At 44.5% G+C, this 24,120-nt stretch overlaps 1 protein-coding gene across 1 annotated transcript in view; it reads right to left on the bottom strand.

The window, feature by feature from the left end:
• Positions 1-24,120, bottom strand: part of ppfibp2b (PPFIA binding protein 2b) — a 167,769-nt gene that overhangs the window by 71,264 nt on the left and 72,385 nt on the right. Inside the window, exons 5-6 of the mRNA XM_034175542.1 lie at positions 22,932-23,045; positions 2,354-2,503 (exon numbers count right to left, since the gene is read on the bottom strand). Of these exons, the coding sequence (XP_034031433.1) occupies positions 2,354-2,503; positions 22,932-23,045 (264 nt within the window). The remainder of the gene's footprint in view (positions 1-2,353; positions 2,504-22,931; positions 23,046-24,120) is intronic.

Genomic DNA, 24,120 nt, shown 5'->3' with positions numbered 1-24,120 from the left:
CATGCAGGAAAGAGACTTCGTGAGGGAAGCCACCAAGACACTCACCCCATCTCTGGAGGAGCTTCGGTGGCTGTGATTGGAGAGACCGCACACAGCAACATTTATTTGTTGCTTCTCCACTCACTGCCATGGAAAGTCCTTTGTAGATCTTGGTGGCTTCCCTCACTAGTCTCACCAGTCCCACTCACTCTTTTTTGTCAAAAAGATGCATGAAATCACCAAAAGTTACTAGACGTCATGCATCTGTCATGAAGCAGCCTTCAAAGCAAATATAGAATTGTCTTCACAAAGCTTTATTTTCAACTGGAATGAAACCGTAAAGTTTAAACACCAGTTTAAAGACAGCAGTACGTCAGTGATGTGCTGCAACTGAGAAATTAAGATAAAACAGAGGGGGAAAAGTACAGTTCTGGAGCTACTCTGTCAGCTTGTGAAATGAAGGAGAGATGATGGCAACAACATTGAATTAAAATCGAATGGGATCTTCCTCTTAAAACATGTAATGTTGCATCAATTTCCACCAATTTTTACAAAAAACTTTTAGGATAATTCTGCTGACTGACCAGCCAATGTACATCTCCTTGGTGAAGACGGTTATGTTCTAGCATGAAGGTTGAGTTACTTAAATACTGATTTATCGTCATTTTATTGCAACATGTTTTCAGTGATGTCTAGAAATGTAACCAAACAAAAGTGGACTTCTTTGGTCTTCAAGATGTTTGGCCAGTCATCCAAATGCTGAGGGAGTGGCAAACTGGGGTGGTGGTCCCCATATTTAAAGAAAAGGGACCAGAGAGTGTGTGCCAGGGGCATCACACTACTCAGCCTCACTGGTAAAGTCTACTACTCCAGGGTGCTGAAAAGGAGGGTTTGGCTGATAGTTGAACCTCTGACTGAAGAGGAACAATGCGGGTTCCATCCTGTCTAATCTCTGTATTCACAAAGTGAGAGTTGTGTTCAGGGCCCTTTTCCAGTGGGGGTTGGGCCTCGCCAGGGCTGCACCTTGTCACCAATCCTGCTTGTGATATTCATGGACAGGATATCAAGGTGTAGTCGGGGGGGTCTCATCGTTGCTTTTTGCAGATGTGATCCTGTTGGTTTCATCTGCCTGTGACCTCACTGGGTCAGTTCACAGCCGAGTGTGAAGTGGCTGGGATGAGGATCAGCACCTCTAAATCTGAGTCCATGGTTCTCAGCAGAAAACCAATGGATTGCCTACTCCTGGTAGGGAATGAGGTCTTGCCCCAAGTAAAGGAGTTCAAGTACCTCGGGGTCTTGTTCATAAGTGAGGGGACAATGTATCGTGAGATTGGCTGGAGAATCAGCACATCAGGGACGGTGTTGCATTCAATCTACGGTACTGTTGTGAGGAAAAGGGAGCTGAGCCAAAAGACAAAGCTCTCGATCTACTGGTCAATGTTCATTCCTACTCTCAGCAATGGTCATGAGGGTTGGGTCATGATCGAGAGAACTAGATCGCAGGTACAAGCGGCCAAAATGGGCTTCCTTAGACGGGTGGCTGGTGTGTCCCTTAGAGATAGGGTGAGAAGCTTGGTCATCCGTGGGGAGCACAGAGTAGAGACTGCTCCTTCATGTTGAAAGGAGCCAGCTGAGGTGGTTTGGGCAACTGGTAAGGATGCCTCCTGGGCACTTCCCTAGGGAGGTGTTCCAGGCACGTCCATCTGGGAGGAGACCCCGAGGAAGACCCAGGACTAGGTGGAGAGATTATATCTCTTCACCTAGTCCTATTATATAAGTGTAGTTTGAGTTATTGGTGGTGGGAAAAGGACTGAAAATGTAGCCAAAAAAAAAAAAAAAGTGGGAGACTTGACCCTGCGAGAGGTATGAAAAAAATGACTGTGACCATGAACTCTCATCATCCTATAAAACTGAGGAGATCTAACAGAGGGTTATAGTTGCGCTGATAGTTATCACAGAATGACGAAATAAAGACAGTTTCATTGTGTGAAAAGATAATCTTTATATACAAAGTGTTTCTCAAAACAAACAATAAAAGACAAACATTTAGCGAATGAAACCTTGAGTTTCTTCAGGATTCCGTCATTATCAGGGCCGTCTTCAAACTGGGAGCATTATTAAATTATCATCGGCAAAAATATCCATACTGTCCTTTGCCGAGTCCAGCCAGGGAATTTTGTTTCATCTTATCCATTTGCTAGATTCTCTTAAATGCAACAGAACACCCAAAACACTTCAAAGAAATACAAATATTCGTGTTTCTTGATGCTTTGATCGGTGGCTTTAGCACACTCGGCTCCAAACGTGATCTGATTCCCACTACCTGAAGTTCATTCCTGATATATTCACACACTAAATAGATTTTTTCACTTACCTCGGCTTTGTTCTGCTCGGCCTCCGTGGCATCCTGTGGTTGTGTTTTGGTGTCCGCTTCCTCCATGTTGACCAACTTCAGCTTGAGGAGCGACACCTCATTTATCAGATCCAACTTCTGAGTCTCCAGAGACGTCCTGCTTACCAGCTCCTGGGAATGTTACAAAGACACTTTACCGTCCAAACCACACCGACATTAACTCTTAACACTGACAATCCGCTGCCGCACCGGGATGATGTTCTTCCCACACTAAGAGCCTTCGGAGGCCAACCCAAGCTAAATATACCCTCACACCAGAGCTATGCACTCTATTAATACTTCCCAGCGCTCCTCTGGTCTGGACGAAGACCGTGAAAGTGCGTCTAAATGAGAGGGAAGGCCACGGGACACACTGATCTCTGACCCATTTAAACCTTCTCTGATTGACATTTTCAGTTCCTCGTCTCAACTCTTAAACCTGCTTCCTCTTTTGCTTTTCTACAGTAGAACTTGAGTTGCCATGGAAACCAGAGTTGTTTAGACCTCTAACATTCGTTTTGCACAATCATTTTTGAAATAAAATTATTTTGAAGGAAAGTGAAGAATCAGGCGTAACTACTTTGACATATTACACAAAGTTTTAATCACTTACCCACACACACACACACAAACTGTTGGGTTAAAAAAAGACCTGCAAAGAGATCAAAATGAATAAAAAAAACAAAATCAAAACATGTATGAAGTGATGGGATGGAAACCCACTGCTTTATTTGTGGGCCACTCTGAACGCTTTTAAGTTGAAAATCCCTGAACTTCCCTATAAAAGAAACTTAAACCTAGAATGCTAGTGACTAGCTTATAATGTACAGTGAAAAAAGCACTCACCCTCAGCAGGATAAGGTTTTTTTGTCTCTGGTGATGGATATTATGCAAAAAATCAGTTGACTTTAGACAAACGACAACAATAAATGTTTGCTTCCATGAAGATGTGAAGTTTTTGCTGTGATGCTGCAGTGACATCACAGCAAAAACTTCACATCTTCATGGAAGCAAACATTTATTGTTGTCGTTTGTCTAAAGTCAACTGATTTTTTGCATAATATCCATCACCAGAGACAAAAAAAACCTTATCCTGCTGAGGGTGAGTGCTTTTTTCACTGTACATTATAAGCTAGTCACTAGCATTCTAGGTTTAAGTTTCTTCTCACTCTCTCAGCTCTTTGCTGCGGGGGGGGGGGTGCTGTATGGGCACACGACAAGCTGTAGAAAGTAAATGTGGTGCAGCCGACAAGAAGCAGTGCTTTTATGCACTGCTTCTTGGTGAAATGTTTTGATAACATGAATGCACACTTCCACTGAAAGCCAAAAGAGCCTGACGCCATCATTCTTTTACTCGCTGGACTTTTATTTGCCATCAACGATCATATAGAAATTTTCAACCAATCAACGAGGGCGTAGTATTGCACTTTTACTCTGGATCAGCAACCGTGTTGGATGAATGAAGCAATTTATAATGTTGTACCACAGTGACAGCGTTGGACAAACAGTGTTTACATAAAGAAAATTCATTCATTGCACTGAAATTGAAATTTCCTTGTTCTCAGTGTCTTTTACCTGGAATGAGGAAACTTTTCTTTAATTGTGGATTAAAATCACAATGAAATACTTGCTAATTATTGTCTCTTCCATTAAAGAAGACTAATTTTGAATATTTTATACCTTGCAAAATGATGAATAACTACATCTCAGTATTCACCTGAATGCACCATTTTAAAGTAATTTTTTACAGAATGTCCTCTGTTTTGGGATTTTTTTTTTTTTTTTTTTTTACTTTCACCCACGAAATTGGCTGCATTGTGTGGCATTTATTTAGTGTACTAATACTGCTTAAATAACAGAAGCTTGATCATTTTTTTTTCCCCCAACTTACTGATTTGTGGTCATGTGCAAAGAGGCAAAGACGCCCAACCACAGAAGGAAACCGAACCCTCCAATTGTACAGATCACATGATAAATTATTTCAACACCACAGCCACAGACAGACAGTTAAAAACCACAGAATGACAGCGGCTCTGCAGCCGCACACACAAATCTGTTTATTCTGGCAGCTGTCGGCGTGCAGTCTAACACTAGTGTCACTTATGGGAGGAGAAGCGTAGTTTCTCTTAATTATGACAAACCACATAGGACAAATAAACCTACTACAAACAGACTTTCATATATCCCCCATCAATACCAAAATCTGGATTTACAGTACTAAGACTTTTGCACAGTAGTCTGATTCTTCACAGCACTTCTTGTTGCTGTCACAATTTTAGCCATTTTTTAAAAATATTTTTCTATTTTATATATAGATATATTTTATAAATATATATCTATTTATATATATATTTCTATTTTACAACTACCCTTTCAAGAATTTTCTCTCAAAAATTCTTGAAAGGGTAGTTGTAAAACAGCTAACTGATCATCTGCAGAGGAATGGTCTATTTGAAGAGTTTCAGTCAGGTTTTAGAATTCATCATAGTACAGAAACAGCATTAGTGAAGGTTACAAATGATCTTCTTATGGCCTCGGACAGTGGACTCATCTCTGTGCTTGTTCTGTTAGACCTCAGTGCTGCTTTTGATACTGTTGACCATAAAATTTTATTACAGAGATTAGAGCATGCCATAGGTATTAAAGGCACTGCGCTGCGGTGGTTTGAATTATATTTGTCTAATAGATTACAATTTGTTCATGTAAATGGGGAATCTTCTTCACAGACTAAAGTTAATTATGGAGTTCCACAAGGTTCTGTGCTAGGACCAATTTTATTCACTTTATACATGCTTCCCTTAGGCAGTATTATTAGACGGTATTGCTTAAATTTTCACTGTTACGCAGATGATACCCAGCTTTATCTATCCATGAAGCCAGAGGACACACACCAATTAGCTAAACTGCAGGATTGTCTTACAGACAAAGACATGGATGACCTCTAATTTCCTGCTTTTAAACTCAGATAAAACTGAAGTTATTGTACTTGGCCCAACAAATCTTAGAAACATGGTGTCTAACCAGATCCTTACTCTGGATGGCATTACCCTGACCTCTAGTAATACTGTGAGAAATCTTGGAGTCATTTTTGATCAGGATATGTCATTCAAAGCGCATATTAAACAAATATGTAGGACTGCTTTTTTGCATTTACGCAATATCTCTAAAATCAGAAAGGTCTTGTCTCAGAGTGATGCTGAAAAACTAATTCATGCATTTATTTCCTCTAGGCTGGACTATTGTAATTCATTATTATCAGGTTGTCCTAAAAGTTCCCTAAAAAGCCTTCAGTTAATTCAAAATGCTGCAGCTAGAGTACTGATGGGGACTAGAAGGAGAGAGCATATCTCACCCATATTGGCCTCTCTTCATTGGCTTCCTGTTAATTCTAGAATAGAATTTAAAATTCTTCTTCTTACTTATAAGGTTTTGAATAATCAGGTCCCATCTTATCTTAGGGACCTCATAGTACCATATCACCCCAATAGAGCGCTTCGCTCTCAGACTGCAGGCTTACTTGTAGTTCCTAGGGTTTGTAAGAGTAGAATGGGAGGCAGAGCCTTCAACTTTCAGGCTCCTCTCCTGTGGAACCAGCTCCCAATTCAGATCAGGGAGACAGACACCCTCTCTACTTTTAAGATTAGGCTTAAAACTTTCCTTTTTGCTAAAGCTTATAGTTAGGGCTGGATCAGGTGACCCTGAACCATCCCTCAGTTATGCTGCTATAGACGTAGACTGCTGGGGGGTTCCCATGATGCACTGTTTCTTTCTCTTTTTGCTCTGTATGCACCACTCTGCATTTAATCATTAGTGATCGATCTCTGCTCCCCTCCACAGCATGTCTTTTTCCTGGTTCTCTCCCTCAGCCCCAACCAGTCCCAGCAGAAGACTGCCCCTCCCTGAGCCTGGTCCTGCTGGAGGTTTCTTCCTGTTAAAAGGGAGTTTTTCCTTCCCACTGTAGCCAAGTGCTTGCTTACAGGGGGTCGTTTTGACCGTTGGGGTTTTACATAATTATTGTATGGCCTTGCCTTACAATATAAAGCGCCTTGGGGCAACTGTTTGTTGTGATTTGGCGCTATATAAAAAAATTGATTGATTGATTGATTGATTGATATTTGGGGGTACAGTAAAGTAGTGGGGTGGTTACAGTTAAACTTTACCCTTGAAAAGTGCCTTCAGGTGACTTATGTTGTGATGTTGGCACCACATAAATCAACTGAATAACAAAAAGTTACTCTTATAAATAATATGAAACAATAATGATGTATCGTAAAATATCCATCAAAAGATTAAAATCATAAAAAGGACAAGAAAAAATAATGAGTTTGACCACTTCAAACTACGAATTCACACATGTCTGACTCGGACAACGTTCTAGACCAGTGGTGGGCATGATGGGCCAAGATGGTGCTGGTTGTTCTACCTTCTGATCATCTCAACAGGTGTTTTCAAGGTTTATCAGAACTTTAAGTTGATGGGAGGAGCTCATCAGTAAAAACAAAAAACAAAAAAAAAAAAACAACATGCTGAGGTGATTGGTTACAACAAAAACCAGCACAGTTTGGTCCTTCATGCTCAACCCTGTACCTGAGTAACCCTGCTGTCCAACGGGGTCTCCTACTTTCCTCACGTAATCGTTAATAATAGGGATGGAAAAATATGAGATTTTATTGATATCAATCCCATTACTGATTCTGATAATCTAATCCCAATTCTTTTTAGATTCCTGATCAATGTGCGGTGTAAAGTGTAGATCTAGTGTTCAACATCAAAACAACCAATTTCCTGATGTTCTGATTAGTGAGTTTTTGCAACATCGAACTGTCAGACAAGCATCGACATTGACAAGAAGAACTGATATCTGAGGTGTTATGATAAAATGAAATATTTGGGACAGGTTTTCAATTTGAACCAGTTCTCATTTTCCATCTGGAGTTAATATCGAACATTAAATACCTGAATAAAATATTAGGATACACATTCACAGTACAACTTTGAGTAATTGAAGTAGAATTTCCTCCAGTGTGAAAAGATTATATTGCTGGATTATATTGCTGCTATATGTAGCAGCCCAGCAGTACCAAAACATGATGTTACAACACCCAAAATATGTCCATGTGGCTATATCAGCTATTGATGAATGACGGTTTTTGATGGATTGCCATCAAAGGGATCAGAGATCATGTGTGTTCAGCTTCGGCTTGCACCTTTGCTCACTCACTCACTCACTCACTCACTCACTCACTCACTCACTCACTCACTCACTCACTCACTCACTCACTCACTCACACTTTCTCACTCCAAAATTGCTTTTAATTATACAGTACTCAATGTAAATGTACAGTAGTGTTCAGAATAATAGTAGTGCTATGTGACTAAAAAGATCCAGGTTTTGAGTATATTTCTTATTGTTACATTCAATTCAATTCAATTCAATTTTTTTTTTTATATAGCGCCAAATCACAACAAACAGTTGCCCCAAGGCGCTTTATATTGTAAGGCAAGGCCATACAATAATGATGTAAAACCCCAACGGTCAAAACGACCCCCTGTGAGCAAGCACTTGGCTACAGTGGGAAGGAAAAACTCCCTTTTAACAGGAAGAAACCTCCAGCAGAACCAGGCTCAGGGAGGGGCAGTCTTCTGCTGGGACTGGTTGGGGCTGAGGGAGAGAACCAGGAAAAAGACATGCTGTGGAGGGGAGCAGAGATCGATCACTAATGATTAAATGCAGAGTGGTGCATACAGAGCAAAAAGAGAAAGAAACAGTGCATCATGGGAACCCCCCAGCAGTCTACGTCTATAGCAGCATAACTAAGGGATGGTTCAGGGTCACCTGATCCAGCCCTAACTATAAGCTTTAGCAAAAAGGAAAGTTTTAAGCCTAATCTTAAAAGTAGAGAGGGTGTCTGTCTCCCTGATACATGGGCCTATATATCACATACCAGGTATCATGGATCAGTTTGGATATGTCAAAAATACTTTAAGCGGTCATGTTGCCTTATGCTGAAGAGGACATGCCCTTGAAATGGGTGTTTCAACAAGACAATGACCCCAAGCACACTAGTAAACGAGCAAAATCTTGGTTCCAAACCAACAAAATTAATGCCTCACAGATGTGAAGAAATCATGAAAAACTGTGGTTATACAACTAAATACTAGTTTAGTGATTCACAGGATTGCTAAAAAAGCAGTTTGAACATAACAGTTTTGAGTTTGTAGCATCAACAGCAGATGCTACTATTATTGTCAACACCCCCTTTCCTCCTTTTTTTTTTTTTTTACTAATAGCTCAATTTCATAGCCTTAAGAGTGTGCATATCATGAATGCTTGGTCTTGTTGGATTTGTGAGAATCTACTGAATCTACTGGTACCTTGTTTCCCATGTAACAATAAGAAATATACTCAAAACCTGGATTAATCTTTTTAGTCACATAGCACTACTATTATTCTGAACACTACTGTAACAATCATCAATTTGGAGATGATAAATACTCAAAAGCAGTAAACAGCTGAATAATTTACAGGCAAAGCAGAACTAAAACCATCATTATCTTTCTCCACCTTCATCATCGTACGTCAGCTGTTTGACCAGCACACACACACACACACACACACACACACACACACACACACACACACACACACACACACACACACACACACACACACACACACACACACACACACACACACACACACACACAGAGACAACCACAGTCTTACACAACGGCTGTGGATCAGTGTAAAAACATTCAGCCAGTTCAAAACCACAAGAGGGGGGAAACCGGTGTGGCGGTAAAGGTATCAATCCCACTGGGATCTGCAACTGGAGGTCTGTGCCTCTTGGCCTGATCTGGGGCAGATCAGGCTCACTGGATATAGAGAGTTGTCCTCCAAAGGGATAGGAATCAAATCCAGGTTTTATCCACCTGCATGTCAAAGTGTCCATGAGCAAGAAATTGGAACTGAAATTTGTCCAATCTGCTCATAGCTCTGAAGGTGGTCCCAAGCATGTGGAAATCTGTCCACAGGGTTGGTGGGAAGATTAGTACTGTTGCCACTGTAAAATCCACTCACACAACTCAAAACCACATGAGGGTGGAGACTGATGTGGTAATCAATTTTGTTCCACAAACAGATGTGGCAATGCGTAACCACAATGCATGCAACTCAAATAAAGAAATACGACGTCTTAAAGCTACACGTTGTCAGCTTCCCTTTTACCTCTTTCTTTGATGCTCCTGCCTCATGATGTCACAAAGTTCCCCTTGTGCAAAAAAAAAAAAAAGAAGAAGAATGACTGGCCACATGTGTCAGCTGGTAGCTCGATGAACATGCAGTGTTCCATGAAATATGCAAAAGTTGACAAACCTGGAAGATTTTGCATCCCAGAAACTGGGTGCCATTTCTGGAAAGGCACCCAGTACTTCTGGATTTGCAACAAGGCTTGATGATGATGTGCAAGCTGTCTCGCAACACTGCAAAGTACTTCTTCTTACATAGATTAGGGTCAGGGTTTAATTTTACAGAAATGCATAAAAACGATCTGGAAATCTGAAAAATACTATAACAGCTGAGCAACACTGCACACTTCCAGAAGTCTAGCACAGTAGCAGAAAGCTGAAACATTTTCTGAATGCCCTTTAAACGCGATGTTACCTGTTACTGCTCAGAATCAAGAACACACGAGTTGATCCCTTTGCAAAAACATATAAAAACAAGCCTTTTATGTTTCCCAGTAGCTTTTTTATAACCAAATTCATAATAATTCTGATGCATCAGAAGGTTTAAAAACCTTGGCCTCCTGGTGAATTTATTTTGGGTTTGGTGTTGACAACAAAGGGCACAAAGAAGCCGTTGAGGGGTCCAAACAGAGGCTCGACTGTCTGAAACACAGAGCTGCTGATCCTTTTCTCTGCAGTCTGGTGCTACTGATGACTTTACCTCATCAGTGACGTCAAACATGACAACAACAACAACTTGAAGATGTTCAATGTTTGATGACGCTCAAGAACAGTGATTTGTCATGGGACCCTGTTGATCCACATCTTTGACTCACATAAACCAGAGATAATATGGCAGGATCCAAACAATCACAATCTAAAGGTGGATACAACATGAGCTTCGTGCATCCCATAAAAAAAAAAACATCACTGTTATGTCAAATTAAATTTGGATGATTTGGGGCAGCAGGTTCAAAGGTTCACAATAGCCAACACAGATGACTGAGTACAAAGTTCTTTATTTGTGATCCAGGAACAGGCCAGGGTGAAAAAAACAAATAACATAGTAGAGACAGTCCATGTGTGTCATGGTCCAGGCTGTGAATCCTCTCACAGTGAAAGACAACACTGAGTGGTGTAAAGGAGTTTATCACAAGTTTTACACACAGGAACGGGCTTGAATCATACACAGTAGAGCGGTCCAGGGGAAGATAAAAGTTCCAGTGTGGTAGGCTATCCTCAGAATGGAGTACAGGCTGGGCTCAGGACACAGCAAAACAGGTTAATCAGCAGCAGTCTTTCCGAGGGCACAACAGGTCAGATAACCAAGAGGAAAGCAGACGGTGATTAACACAGAAGCTGTTTAATTATAGCAACAGTGTCCCTGAGATGTCAAACAAACTCTAAGGTTGAGATAGGGAGCAACAGTCAAGACAAGGGAGTAGCTAAACACTGAGAACACTCACTGGGAAACACTACAAAGTGTGAAAAACTGAGACGGAACCACGACAATCTGGCAGAGGTCGTATGAAATCAAACAACTTTTAATGGATGTTAGTCATTAATCCTGGAAATGAGGAGACATTGGAGCTTGGAGGATTACAATCTGGAAGAACTGCAGCACGGGAAAACTATACAAGAATGGATTATAACAAAGACCAGAATTCCGAGGAAACTATTAAACAAGTGAGAAAAAAACACACACAAAAATGTGCAGTGAAGAAAGAAGCAGACGAGGAAATAAACAGGAGTGATGAGAATGCATCAAACCAAAAGTAAAACTGGAGAGACACCTGTAGTTTGCGGTACAATAAACAACACAAGGAAATCACAGGAGTGCACTGTGGGGATAAAAACAATAAACAAACAAACAAAGAAATGAGAGAACATCAGTTCACTGTGGGGAAGAAATAACATAACTTAACGAAACGAATCATGACCAAACAAAGAAACACAGTGCAATGCAATGTTCAACAGCTCGCACATGCTCACAACCCATGTCAATGTAATAAGCGATTCTGTGAAGGACAAAAGACAGAGGCCATCCAAAAAAAGCAGGCTGAAGAGGATCTGTCAGGGAGGGATGGGACAGAGATGTTTGAATGCTTGGGAAAATGGAAACAAACTAACCAGAAACAAACAGCAAAAAGACTGTCAAAATAAAACAGGTACTGAATCGGAACAAGGACAAGAACGGACCATGACACGTAAGTTTCGCCATGAACATGTCCTCACCATTTCAAAAGTAACATAGCTGCTCCATTATCAAGATGAATACAAAGAAATGATATCAATGGAAGTTCCTCTAATTCTGTGCAAGCTTCCATGTGTCCTTTGTGAGGAGAGGCTTCTATCTGGACACACTCCCAAAGAGTCCAGATTGGTAAAGTGTTGCAGTAATGGCTGTCCTTCTGGACATTTCTGCCAAAAGACAACAGGAGCTTTGGACACTGTCCCTCTGTCCCAATACCTCAGTCTAGCATGGTTCCCATCTCAGAAGAGTTATAGATATTCCAAACTGAGGCCAAAGTGATTGTGGAATGCTTCAATGCAGATGAAATGTGTTTGTAGAGATCTGTGTCTCAACATGAGCTTATTTCAAGCTCTACGGGGAATTCTTTGGCTCTCAGATTTGCAATTTATTTGTTTATACAGCCCAAAAATCCCAAAATTGTTGGGAAGGTGTCGTAGCACGGACCCACAACAGGGGGCGCAAAAGAACGGACAATGAGTAAGCCAAAAGATAACAATTTACTGTTGTGACAATACACAACTGAATATACAGAAATTGCAAAGTCAATTAACACCAGGTGACGTGTGGGCAGGCTCGAAGATAGAAGACCCCGACAAGAGAGAGGCCGCGTCCCACACGGCCTCCACCACCAACGGTCTGAAGAACACCGGAGCCGCCAAGTCCCGAATCCCCAGGTGACCTCTGTCTTCGGCTGTCGACCCTGGTACTGCTGGCAAAAAGCAGAGACAAGATGAATGAGTGTAAATCCTTACACTCAGTGGTCTACAGTCTGTACACAGTTAGGAGGAGGACCTCCACCTCCGAATCACACACTCGTGCAGCTCCTAGTGTAACCACTTATCTGTAGCGCAGTCGTCGTCGTCACGCTACACGCCAATTCCCAGATAAGGGCGAACACCACAGGATACCGGCTGCAACAGAAGTTCAGAATCCACTCAATGATGAGTCAGCAGAGAAGTTACCTCTCGGTAGTCGATTTCTCGGCGGGGAGGTGGAGTTGCAGTCCGGCTTAAGTACTGGTGTAGATGAGTGACAGCTGGTGTGATGAGTGACAGCTGTCACTTCCTCTGGGTCTGGTGCCCTCTCGTGCTTGGAGCCCGCACTCCAAGCAGGGCGCCCTCTGGTGGTGGTGGGCCAGCAGTACCTCCTCTTCAGCGGCCCACACAACAGGACCCCCCTCAACGGGCGCCTCCTGGCGCCCGACCGGGCTTGTTCGGGTGACGTCTGTAGAAATCGGCCAGGAGGGCCGGGTCCAGGATGAAGCTCCTCTTCACCCAGGAGCGTTCCTCAGGTCCATACCCCTCCCAGTCCACCAGATATTGGAACCCCCGGCCCTTACGACGGACGTCCAGGAGCCTGCGGACCGTCCAAGCAGGCTCCCCGTCGATGAGCCGGGCAGGAGGCGGCGTGGGTCCAGGTGCACAGAGGGGCGAGGTGTGGTGGGGCTTGAGACGGGACACGTGGAAGACAGGGTGGATCCGCAGCGAAGCCGGGAGACGGAGCTTCACTGCGGCCGGGTTTATGATCGTGAGGATAGGGAACGGTCCAATGTATCTGTCCTTCAACTTGGTTGAGTCCACACAGAGGGGGATGTCCTTTGTTGACAGCCACACCTCCTGCCCGGGCTGGTACGTGGGGGCCGGGGACCGTCGGCGGTCTGCATGGGACTTGGCCCTCGTCCGGGCCTTCAACAGGGCAGAGCGGGCGGTCCGCCACACCCGGCGACATTTCCGAAGGTGGGCCTGGACCGAGGGCACACCGACCTCTCCCTCCACCAGCGGGAACAATGGGGGCTGGTACCCCAAACACACCTCAAAAGGGGAGAGGCCGGTAGCAGACGAAACCTGGCTGTTGTGGGCATACTCGATCCAGGCCAGATGGTGACTCCAGGCCGCCGGATGTGCGGAGGTGACACACCGAAGGGCCTGCACCAATTCCTGGTTGGCCCGCTCTGCCTGGCCGTTGGTCTGGGGGTGGTACCCGGACGAGAGACTCACGGTGGCCCCCAGCTCCTTGCAGAAACTCTTCCACACCTGTGAAGAGAACTGGGGACCACGATCTGAGACGATGTCCGACGGTATCCCATGCAGCCGCAAGACGTGGTGAACCAGGAGGTCTGCTGTCTCCTGGGCCGTCGGGAGCTTCGGGACGGCCACGAAGTGGGCCGCCTTGGAGAACTGGTCCACTATCGTGAGGATTACGGTGTTGCCCTGGGACGGCGGGAGGCCCGTGATGAAATCCAGGCTGATGTGAGACCAGGGGCGATGAGGCACTGGCAGGGGTTGGAGGAGGCCCGTCGTCCTCCGATGGTCTGCCTTGCCCCTGGCGCAGATGGTACAGGCCTGGATGTAGTCCCGGATGTCGGTTTCCAGGGACGCCCACCAGAAGCGCTGCTGGACTACTGCCACGGTCCTACGCACTCCGGGATGACAGGAGAGCGTGGACCCGTGACAGAAGTCCAATACGGCAGCTCTTGCCTCTGGTGGGACGTACAGTCTGTCCTTGGGGCCAGTCCCCGGGTCCGGGCTCCTGGTCAGGGCCTCCCGGACGGTCTTCTCCACGTCCCAGGTAAGGGCGGCCACGACAGTGGACTCGGGGATGATGGTCTCGGTGGGGTTCGACAGCCCCGCTTTGGCTTCTTCTTCGTGCACCCGGGACAGGGCGTCTGATTTTTGGTTCTTGGTCCCGGGGCGATATGTAATCCGGAAGTCAAAGCGCCCGAAGAACAGAGACCAGCGGGCTTGCCTGGGGTTCAGCCGCTTGGCGGTCCGGATGTACTCCAGGTTCCGATGGTCAGTGAAAACCGTGAAGGGCAACGAAGCCCCCTCCAGCAGGTGTCTCCACTCTTCAAGAGCCTCCTTCACCGCAAGAAGTTCCCGATTGCCAACGTCATAGTTCCGTTCAGCTGGGGTCAACCTGCGGGAATAAAAGGCACAAGGATGGAGAACCTTATCAGCCTCCACACTCTGGGACAGCACGGCTCCTATCCCTGAGTCAGAGGCGTCCACTTCAACTACGTACTGGCGATCAGGATCAGGCTGGTGCAGTCGAGAACCGGCGTTTCAACTCCTGGAACGCGGCTTCGCACCGATCCGACCAGGTGAAGGGGACCTTGGTGGAGGTCAGGGCAGTCAGGGGGCTAACTACCTGACTGTAACCTTTGATGAACCTTCTGTAAAAATTTGCAAAGCCGAGGAACTGCTGTAGTTTCCTGCGGCTTGTTGGTTGGGGCCAATCTCTCACCGCCGCAACCTTAGCCGGATCAGGGGCGACGGAGTTGGAGGAGATTATGAACCCCAGGAAGGACAAAGAAGTGCGGTGGAACTCGCACTTCTCGCCCTTCACAAACAGCCGGTTCTCCAACAACCGCTGTAGGACCTGACGTACATGCTGGACATGGGTCTCAGGGTCCGGGGAAAAGATGAGTATGTCGTCCAGATATACGAAGACGAACCGATGCAGGAAGTCCCGCAAGACGTCGTTTACCAAAGCTTGGAACGTCGCGGGGGCGTTAGTGAGGCCGAACGGCATGACCAGGTACTCGAAGTGACCTAACGGGGTGTTGAATGCCGTCTTCCATTCGTCTGCCTTCCGGATCCGAACCAGGTGGTACGCATTTCTAAGATCCAATTTCGTAAAGATTTGGGCTCCATGCAGGGGCGTGAACACTGAATCCAACAGAGGTAACGGGTATCGGTTGCGAACCGTGATCTCGTTCAGCCCTCTGTAATCAATGCATGGACGGAGTCCGCCGTCTTTCTTGCCCACAAAAAAGAAACCAGCACCCATCGGGGAGGTGGAGTTCCGGATTAGCCCGGCAGCTAAGGAGTCCCGGATGTAGGTCTCCATTGATTCGCGTTCCGGACGTGAGAGGTTGTACAACCTACTGGACGGGTACTCAGCGCCCGGGACTAAATCGATGGCACAATCATACGGTCGGTGCGGAGGAAGAGTGAGCACCAGATCTTTGCTGAAAACGTCAGCAAGATCATGGTACTCCTCTGGCACCGCCGATAGATTGGGGGGAACTTTGACCTCCTCATTAGCTGTAGTGCCGGGGGGAACCGAGGATCCTAAACACTCCCGGTGGCAGGTTTCGCTCCACTGCGTCACAACCCCGGACGGCCAATCGACCCGGGGATTGTGCTTCACCATCCATGGAAAGCCCAAAATCACTCGGGAGGTAGATGGTGTTACATGGAACACTATCTCCTCCCTGTGATTCCCAGACACAACCAAGGTCACTGGTTGTGTCTGATGTGTGATTAATGGAAGAAGAGTGCCATCTAGTGCTCGCACCTGCAATGGTGCCGGCAGAGCCACCAGAGGGAGCCCTACTTCCTTTGCCCATCTGCTGTCCAGCAGATTCCCTTCTGACCCCGTGTCTATCAGTGCTGGGGCGTGAAGGGTTAACTCCTCACAAAGGATTGTTACTGGGATTCGTGCCGATCTGCGGGGTCTTTCCGCGTGTGTTATGGCCCACCCTTAGCCCAGATTCTAAGGACGGGCGTTGTAGTTTGACCGTTCAGGGCAGTCCCTCTGCATGTGCTCACAAGAGCCGCAGACAAAACACTCCCCGCGGGCCAGTCTCCTTTGTCTGTCACTTAATCTTACTTTGGCCCTGCTCGTGTCCATAGCCTCCTCAGCAGGGGGAGCTGTAGCCCCACGGGGCTCTCTGGCAGTGAAGCGTGGGGACGACGTCGCCTTGTCGGAACCGGAAGGGGGAGGGACGGCTCGTACCCAGTCACGCCCCCCGGCCTGCTCCCGACGATGCTCATTCAAACGGTTGTCTAAGCGTATAACCAAATCGACAAGCCCGTCAAAATCCCGCGGTTCCTCCTTAGCCAGTAGGTGCTCCTTGAGGACCGGTGACAGTCCATTTACGAAGGCGGCGCGGAGCGCAACGTTATTCCAGCCGGACCTCGCTGCCGCGATGCGGAAGTCGACTGCATACTCGGCTGCGCTACGGCGCCCCTGTCTTATCGACAGCAGCACGTTTGAAGCGGTCTCGCCTCTGTTGGGATGATCAAACACTTGTTTGAACTCCCGTACAAACCCAGTATAAGACATTAGGAGCCGTGAGTTCTGCTCCCAAAGCACCGTAGCCCATGCGCGTGCCTCTCCTCGAAGCAGATTAATAACATAAGCTACCCGGCTAGCATCTGATGCGTACATGACAGGGCGCTGTGAAAAGACGAGCGAACACTGCATGAGGAAGTCCGCGCACGTCTCGACACAGCCCCCGTACGGTTCCGGAGGGCTTATGTAAGCTTCAGGGGATGGTGGGGGGGTTTGTTGAACGACCAGTGGTACGTCTGATTCAGGCCCAGGACCAGCCAGAGGAGGAGCTGCAGCAGCGCCCTGATCGTGCGCTTCCACCCTGGCGGTGAGAGCCTCCACTCTCCGATTAAGGAGGACATTCTGCTCGGTCACTAAATCCAACCGAGCCGTGAAGGCGGTTAAGATCTGCTGCAGCTCACCCAACACGCCTCCCGCTGACGCCTGCGCTCCTGGCTCTGCCATTGGCCGTTCACGCTCGAGCTGACGCCCCTCGGAATCCATGACGAATGGCCGAGAAATCCTGTTGGGAAGGTGTCGTAGCACGGACCCACAACAGGGGGCGCAAAAGAACGGACAATGAGTAAGCCAAAAGATAACAATTTACTGTTGTGACAATACACAACTGAATATACAGAAATTGCAAAGTCAATTAACACCAGGTGACGTGTGGGCAGGCTCGAAGATAGAAGACCCCAACGAGAGAGAGGCCGCGTCCCACACGGCCTCCACCACCAACGGTCTGAAGAACACCGGAGCCGCCAAGTCCCGAATCCCCAGGTGACCTCTGTCTTCGGCTGTCGACCCTGGTACTGCTGGCAAAAAGCAGAGACAAGATGAATGAGTGTAAATCCTTACACTCAGTGGTCTACAGTCTGTACACAGTTAGGAGGAGGACCTCCGAATCACACACTCGTGCAGCTCCTAGTGTAACCACTTATCTGTAGCGCAGTCGTCGTCGTCACGCTACACGCCAATTCCCAGATAAGGGCGAACACCACAGGATACCGGCTGCAACAGAAGTTCAGAATCCACTCAATGATATGAGTCAGCAGAGAAGTTACCTCTCGGTAGTCGATTTCTCGGCGGGGAGGTGGAGTTGCAGTCCGGTTTAAGTACTGGTGTAGATGAGTGACAGCTGGTGTGATGAGTGACAGCTGTCACTTCCTCTGGGTCGGGCGCCCTCTCGTGCTTGGAGCCCGCACTCCAAGCAGGGCGCCCTCTGGTGGTGGTGGGCCAGCAGTACCTCCTCTTCAGCGGCCCACACAACAAAAATGTCTCAGTGGGCTTTACTCTGTCCACAACATGTGGTGTATGGAATTCTCCACAGAATAACAACTCCAACAGACAACAGAGAAACACAATATCAATCAGAAAAGTACAACAGAAAATGTGATTTTAAAAAAGGATCAACTCTCATCTGGGTTTTTCCCCCACTCACACAAATCGCCAAATGTGTAACTTTGCATATTATATATATATATATATATATATATATCTCAAATCAAATCAATTTTATTTATATAGCGCCAAATCACAACAAACAGTTACCCCAAGGCGCCTTATATTGTAAGGCAAGGCCATACAATAATTACGGAAAAACTTTGTTTTATATAAATATATAAAACAAATCGATGGATCAACAAGAAAAATGTAATGGCTTCTTGCTCTTGAGATTCCTGATCCTTCCATCAGGCTGCGTTACAGAACAGCTGAACAAACCAAAAGCAAACATGCAGAAGAACACCAGTGATCACATTTAGAGGCTACAATCATTTACTTATCAGCACTCCTAAATTATCTCTAATGACTGTGCTCATCAGCTTTTGCAGCTATAATTCCAACAAATGCTGTTAATGACTCAGATGGCAGGAATGTGACTTTATGCTCAGTAACTCAGTAACAGAACTCTGGATTTGAGCAGCAATTACCTGCAGAAATGACCTGAATTATTCTCTAGTGAGAGTTAAAGAAAATTGGACTGAATTTTAGACTCCAGTATTAATGCAAAGATAATATCAGTGCTTTAATATATACAAAGAACATGACAGCGATCCAAGAACAATCTGGAAACACAGAAGAGTAAACTAATCTAATATGGACAGAAACTGGGTGGGCAGCCTTTCTGAAAGAGCGGTCCTCAGACCACTGGTGGTGCATGATCAACCCCTAGTGGTCGATGAGAATATTGGTAAAATTTCACATTTTAAATTAATATCAAATTCTAGCTGAACATTGTTTTTAAAACAACTCCAAAATCTAATAGATTGTAGCATTTAAGTAGTGTTCAGAATAATAGTAGTGCTATGTGACTAAAAAGATTAATCCAGGTTTTGAGTATATTTCTTATTGTTACATGGGAAACAAGGTACCAGTAGATTCAGTAGATTCTCACAAATCCAACAACACCAAGCATTCATGATATGCACACTCTTAAGGCTATGAAATTGGGCTATTAGTAAAAAAAAAAGTAGAAAAGGGGGTGTTCACAATAATAGTAGCATCTGCTGTTGACACTACAAACTTAAAACTATTATGTTCAAACTGCTTTTTTAGCAATCCTGTGAATCACTAAACTAGTATTTAGTTGTATAACCACAGTTTTTCATGATTTCTTCACATCTGTGAGGCATGGAGTCAGCCAACTTGTGGCACCTTTCAGCTGTTACATGTATTCCAGTCCAAGATTCTTTAACAACATTCCACAATTCATTCACATCTCTTGGTTTTGCTTCAGAAACAGCTTTTTTGATGTCACCTCACAAGTTCTCAATTTGGATTTAGGTCCGGGGATTGGGAAGGCCATTCCAAAACATTAATTTTGTTGGTTTGGAACCAAGATTTTGCTTGTTTACTAGTGTGCTTTGGGTCACTGTCTTGTTGAAACACCCATTTCAAGGGCATGTCCTCTTCAGCATAAGGCAACATGACCTCTTCAAGTATTCTGACATATCCAAACTGATCCATGATACCTGGTATGCGATATATAGGCCCAACACCATAGTAGGAGAAACATGCCCATATCATGATGCTTGCACCACCATGCTTCACTGTCTTCACTGTGAACTGTGGCTTGAAATCAGAGTTTGGGGGTCATCTCACAAACTGTCTGCGGCTCTTGGACCCAAAAAGAACAATTTTACTCTCATCAGTCCACAAAATATTCCTCCATTTCTCTTTAGGCCAGTTGATGTGTTCTTTGGCAAATTGTAACCTCTTCTGCACGTCTTTTATTTAACAGAGGGACTTTGCGGGGGATTCTTGCAAATAAATTAGCATCACACAGGCGTCTTCTAACTGTCACAGCACTTACAGGTAACTCCAGACTGTCTTTGATCATCCTGGAGCTGATCAATGGGTGAGCCTTTGCCATTCTGGTTATTCTTCTATCCATTTTGATGGCTGTTTTGCATTTTCTTCCAAGTGTCTCTGGTTTTTTGTCCATTTTAAAGCACTGGATCATTGTAGATGAGCAGCCTATAATTTTTTGCACCTGTGTATAAGTTTTCCCCTCTCCAATCAACTTTTTAATCAAACTACGCTGTTCTTATGAACAATGTCTTGAACGTCCCATTTTCCTCAGGCTTTCAAAGAGAAAAGCATGTTCAACAGGATGATTCACACCTGTTTGTTCATACAAAACTGACAAACTCACTGACTTTTTTTTTTTTTTACTAATAGCCCAATTTCATAGCCTTAAGAGTGTGTATATCATGAATGCTTGGTCTTGTTGGATTTGTGATAATCTACTGAATCTACTGGTACCTTGTTTCCCATGTAACAATAAGAAATATACTCAAAACCTGGATTAATCTTTTTAGTCACATAGCACTACTATTATTCTGAACACTACTGTATGTGACTGAGTAAACAAACAAAGGTATTTGTAAAGATGTCAATATTAGGTCTAAGTCAGGTGGTCCACAAGATTTATTTATTTATTGGGTTGAGCATTCCTTGGTCTGAAAAAGCTTGAGAAAACCCTGGTCTAGTGGTTAGAGGAATGGCCTTGTAACCAGAGGGTCGTCAATTCAATTCCCTGGATTTCATAGAGTAAAACAGAGTCCTGAAGAGGACAACAGTCCCATTATGATGCATGTTACTTCCTTAGCCAAGTCCAGCACCCACTATTAGCTGGGCAGGATCAGCTGCCTAAAGATGGGGACTTGAACCCTGGTCTATATACTGGTAGCCCAAGTCTTTAAAAACCAAACCAGTAAAGTCCTTCAGGCATGGTCCTTAATCTCAGATTTGCTTCCCGTGTGCAGCTGACCATCTTGCATAGTAGTACAGTGATATTCTGTGAGTATGGGTGAATATGAGGCAACATTGTAAAGTGGTTGGAGCATTTACATCAGACGGAAAGGTGCTATAGAACCGCAGTCCATTTACCATTTAAACCTGAGCTTTGATCTGTAAATTCTACTTGCTCTTATTCGAGTTAAAGCTGCTACATACTTGAACATGAGTCAGACGAGGACCTATATTGTACAGTCAGGCAGGAATGTTGTCAATGATTAACTTGGTCACTCCTTTATTCATTCACAACTTCACTCTTACTACTATTCACTTGCTCTTCTACATTTTGTGATTACTATTATTGTACCGTATTTGGATCCATATCACGTCAAAGGTGTAGGTAGGTAGTGCAGTGATTTCAATACACTGAACCTTCACTATCTCACCATTTCACTGACAAAGGAAATCAAATACCTGAAGCTGAGTTAATGTGTGACATGCATTTGAAAGGCTTTGTTGCCAATTCTCAATATGAGATCCCAGTAACGTCAAAGAAACACCAAAAGTCCAAGACAATGATAAGTTGTTTTCCTGATTAAGAAAAACTCTTCACAATAGCTGGTCAGATAAAGAACATCCTGCAAGAGGTGTCAAAGTCAACAATCAAGAGAAGACTTCATGTAAACACTGGTGAACATCAAAAACAGAAAGTCAGCAGTAGAGTTTGGAACATGGTGCCATGGTATGGGTATGGATGTGGAACTAGTTCTCTTGCATTTATTGATTATGCAACTTCTAGAAAAAATAGCAATTTAAAAACTGAAGCAGTCACTTGGAGTAGTAAAATATCTTGAAGTCTAAACTAGAAGTTCAGTTGGTTTCAATTAATCCTCCAGCCAGGTCCTACCTGGACGGATGAGAACCTTCTTCGACATATAAAAGATTGGATTATCTGTTGAGATCAGTTGATGCTGCCAAATGTATGAGGTGTGTCATTCAAGAGATGGACTACAAAGCAGCCCAACACTTACTGAATGCACAGAAATTAAATATTCTCAATTCAATCGGTGGCTTCACCTGAACCCAACTGCACATAATGTAAACCTAAGCTCATGAAACATCTCTGAAACAGACTTTGCACATACCTGGACATTCATGCTTCCAACATGATCATTCCTCCACGATGACCACATGTAAGTCAGGGAGCCTGTGCTGGTGTTACGTGTCACTATAATATGGAACTACTCCAGATCCTGGTCCATCTCCACCTCATGAAGGTAGCCATCACTCTGTGGCAGCCAGGTTGTAGAGTAAATAGCTTTTTGTTTGGCTTTTTCCACTTGGATGGTTCCAGATCATTCAGAAAGTGGATCATGTCCAGCAAAGTGGGACACATGACCAAAATATCATAAATAATATTCCCTCGCAATACAAGTAGTACACCTCATCTGAGGCTCACTATGTAATAGAGTCATTATACCAAGAATCCTCCACAAAGACATAGTACCAAAGACATCCAGCTGCCATCTTAAGTCATTGGTTTGTGTCGAGATCTCAAAAACATACAGTAACACTAGAAGCACCAGATGTGCAAACGTACCTGCATCACCAAAAACCTCTGTCTAGTGACATCATAATGCCATAAGCTCTTCCCACACATCTCTCAATCTCAAAGACCAAGAACCCTGATGTAAGAGCTTTACATATTGTAATTATTTTGTCCAGACTTCGCTTACAAGATCTGTGGTCCTGGATTTGTGTGCACTGGTCACTCTATGTTACCTGCTGCAACAAGTCCTCAGTGGAGGCCAGTTTATGCCAGTGTTCCTCCAGAGAACTTTCCAGATCCTTTATCTTCTCTCCCTGTGTCTCCACCTGGTCGGTCAGAATGCTCACCTAATGGGCGACACAATCACACTCCGTTAGGACACACGATCAGATACACATACGAAAGAATGTTCCTAATGAAGTGTTGTGAACCTTATCATTAAAAAATGTCAATTTTTTGAAATAACTCTCTCCAACATGCAGATCCACACTCATGTACATTTGACTTTGAGAGCAGAATTCACACAAGTATTACTATAAGTATTTTACACTTCTTACACAATGTGCCTGTTCGCCTGAAGTCTGACAGCAGCTGACTGTCACTTCAGCTTCTTCTGTCATCCTGTCTGACTGAGTTCCAGACACTTTTCTGCTCAAGATGAATTCAAATCCAGTTCACAAAGAAACCAAGGTCAATGTGTCATTACAAAGAGGAAGCGTGTGAATGATCTAGATGTCAAGAGCTGTTGCTGTGCTTCTCGAGAAAAGCTAGAGGAAGCACGAATAAAGTGACTAAATGACTGAGTGTAATACTTGTTAGATGTGTAAGAAAAAAATTATGTCATAGTTCTATTAGGATATCTGGAAACATTGCAAAACCTTAGCTTCTGAAATACTGAGATTTATTTCCCATGTGATAATTTTATTTACTGTATCATTCAGAATACAAGACAGTGGTGGTTTTTAGATTGGAAATATAGCTAAAAAATGAAGTCATCTTATACAGTATCTGTGGTCTAGACTTTTACATGTCATATACAACAACAGCAGGATGCAGATGGAAATGTGCTGACAAGTGAGGAGGGTATGTTGAAAAGGTGGAGGGAGTATTTTGAGGAGCTGAAGAATGAAGAAAATGAGAGGGAGAAGCCTGCATAATGTGGAGAGAGTAAATAGGGAAGTGCAGTGGATCAATGGGGATGAAGTCAGGACAGCTTTTAAGATGATGAAGGGTGGAAAAGCAATTGGTCCAGATGACATACGAGTGGAGGTATGGAAATGTTTACAAGAGATTGCAGTAGATTTTTAACCAGATTCTTTAATAAACTCTTGGAAAGTAAGAGGATGTCTGAGGAGTGGAGAAGAAGTGTACTGGTTCCAATTATTACGAATGAGGGTGATGTGCAGAGTTGCAGTAACTACA

Source organism: Thalassophryne amazonica, chromosome 8, assembly GCF_902500255.1.
Source record: "Thalassophryne amazonica chromosome 8, fThaAma1.1, whole genome shotgun sequence".
NCBI classification, from domain to species: domain Eukaryota; kingdom Metazoa; phylum Chordata; class Actinopteri; order Batrachoidiformes; family Batrachoididae; genus Thalassophryne; species Thalassophryne amazonica.
The sequence above is the reverse complement of the archived record's forward strand: the minus strand, read 5'-3'. Positions and strand labels throughout refer to the sequence as shown.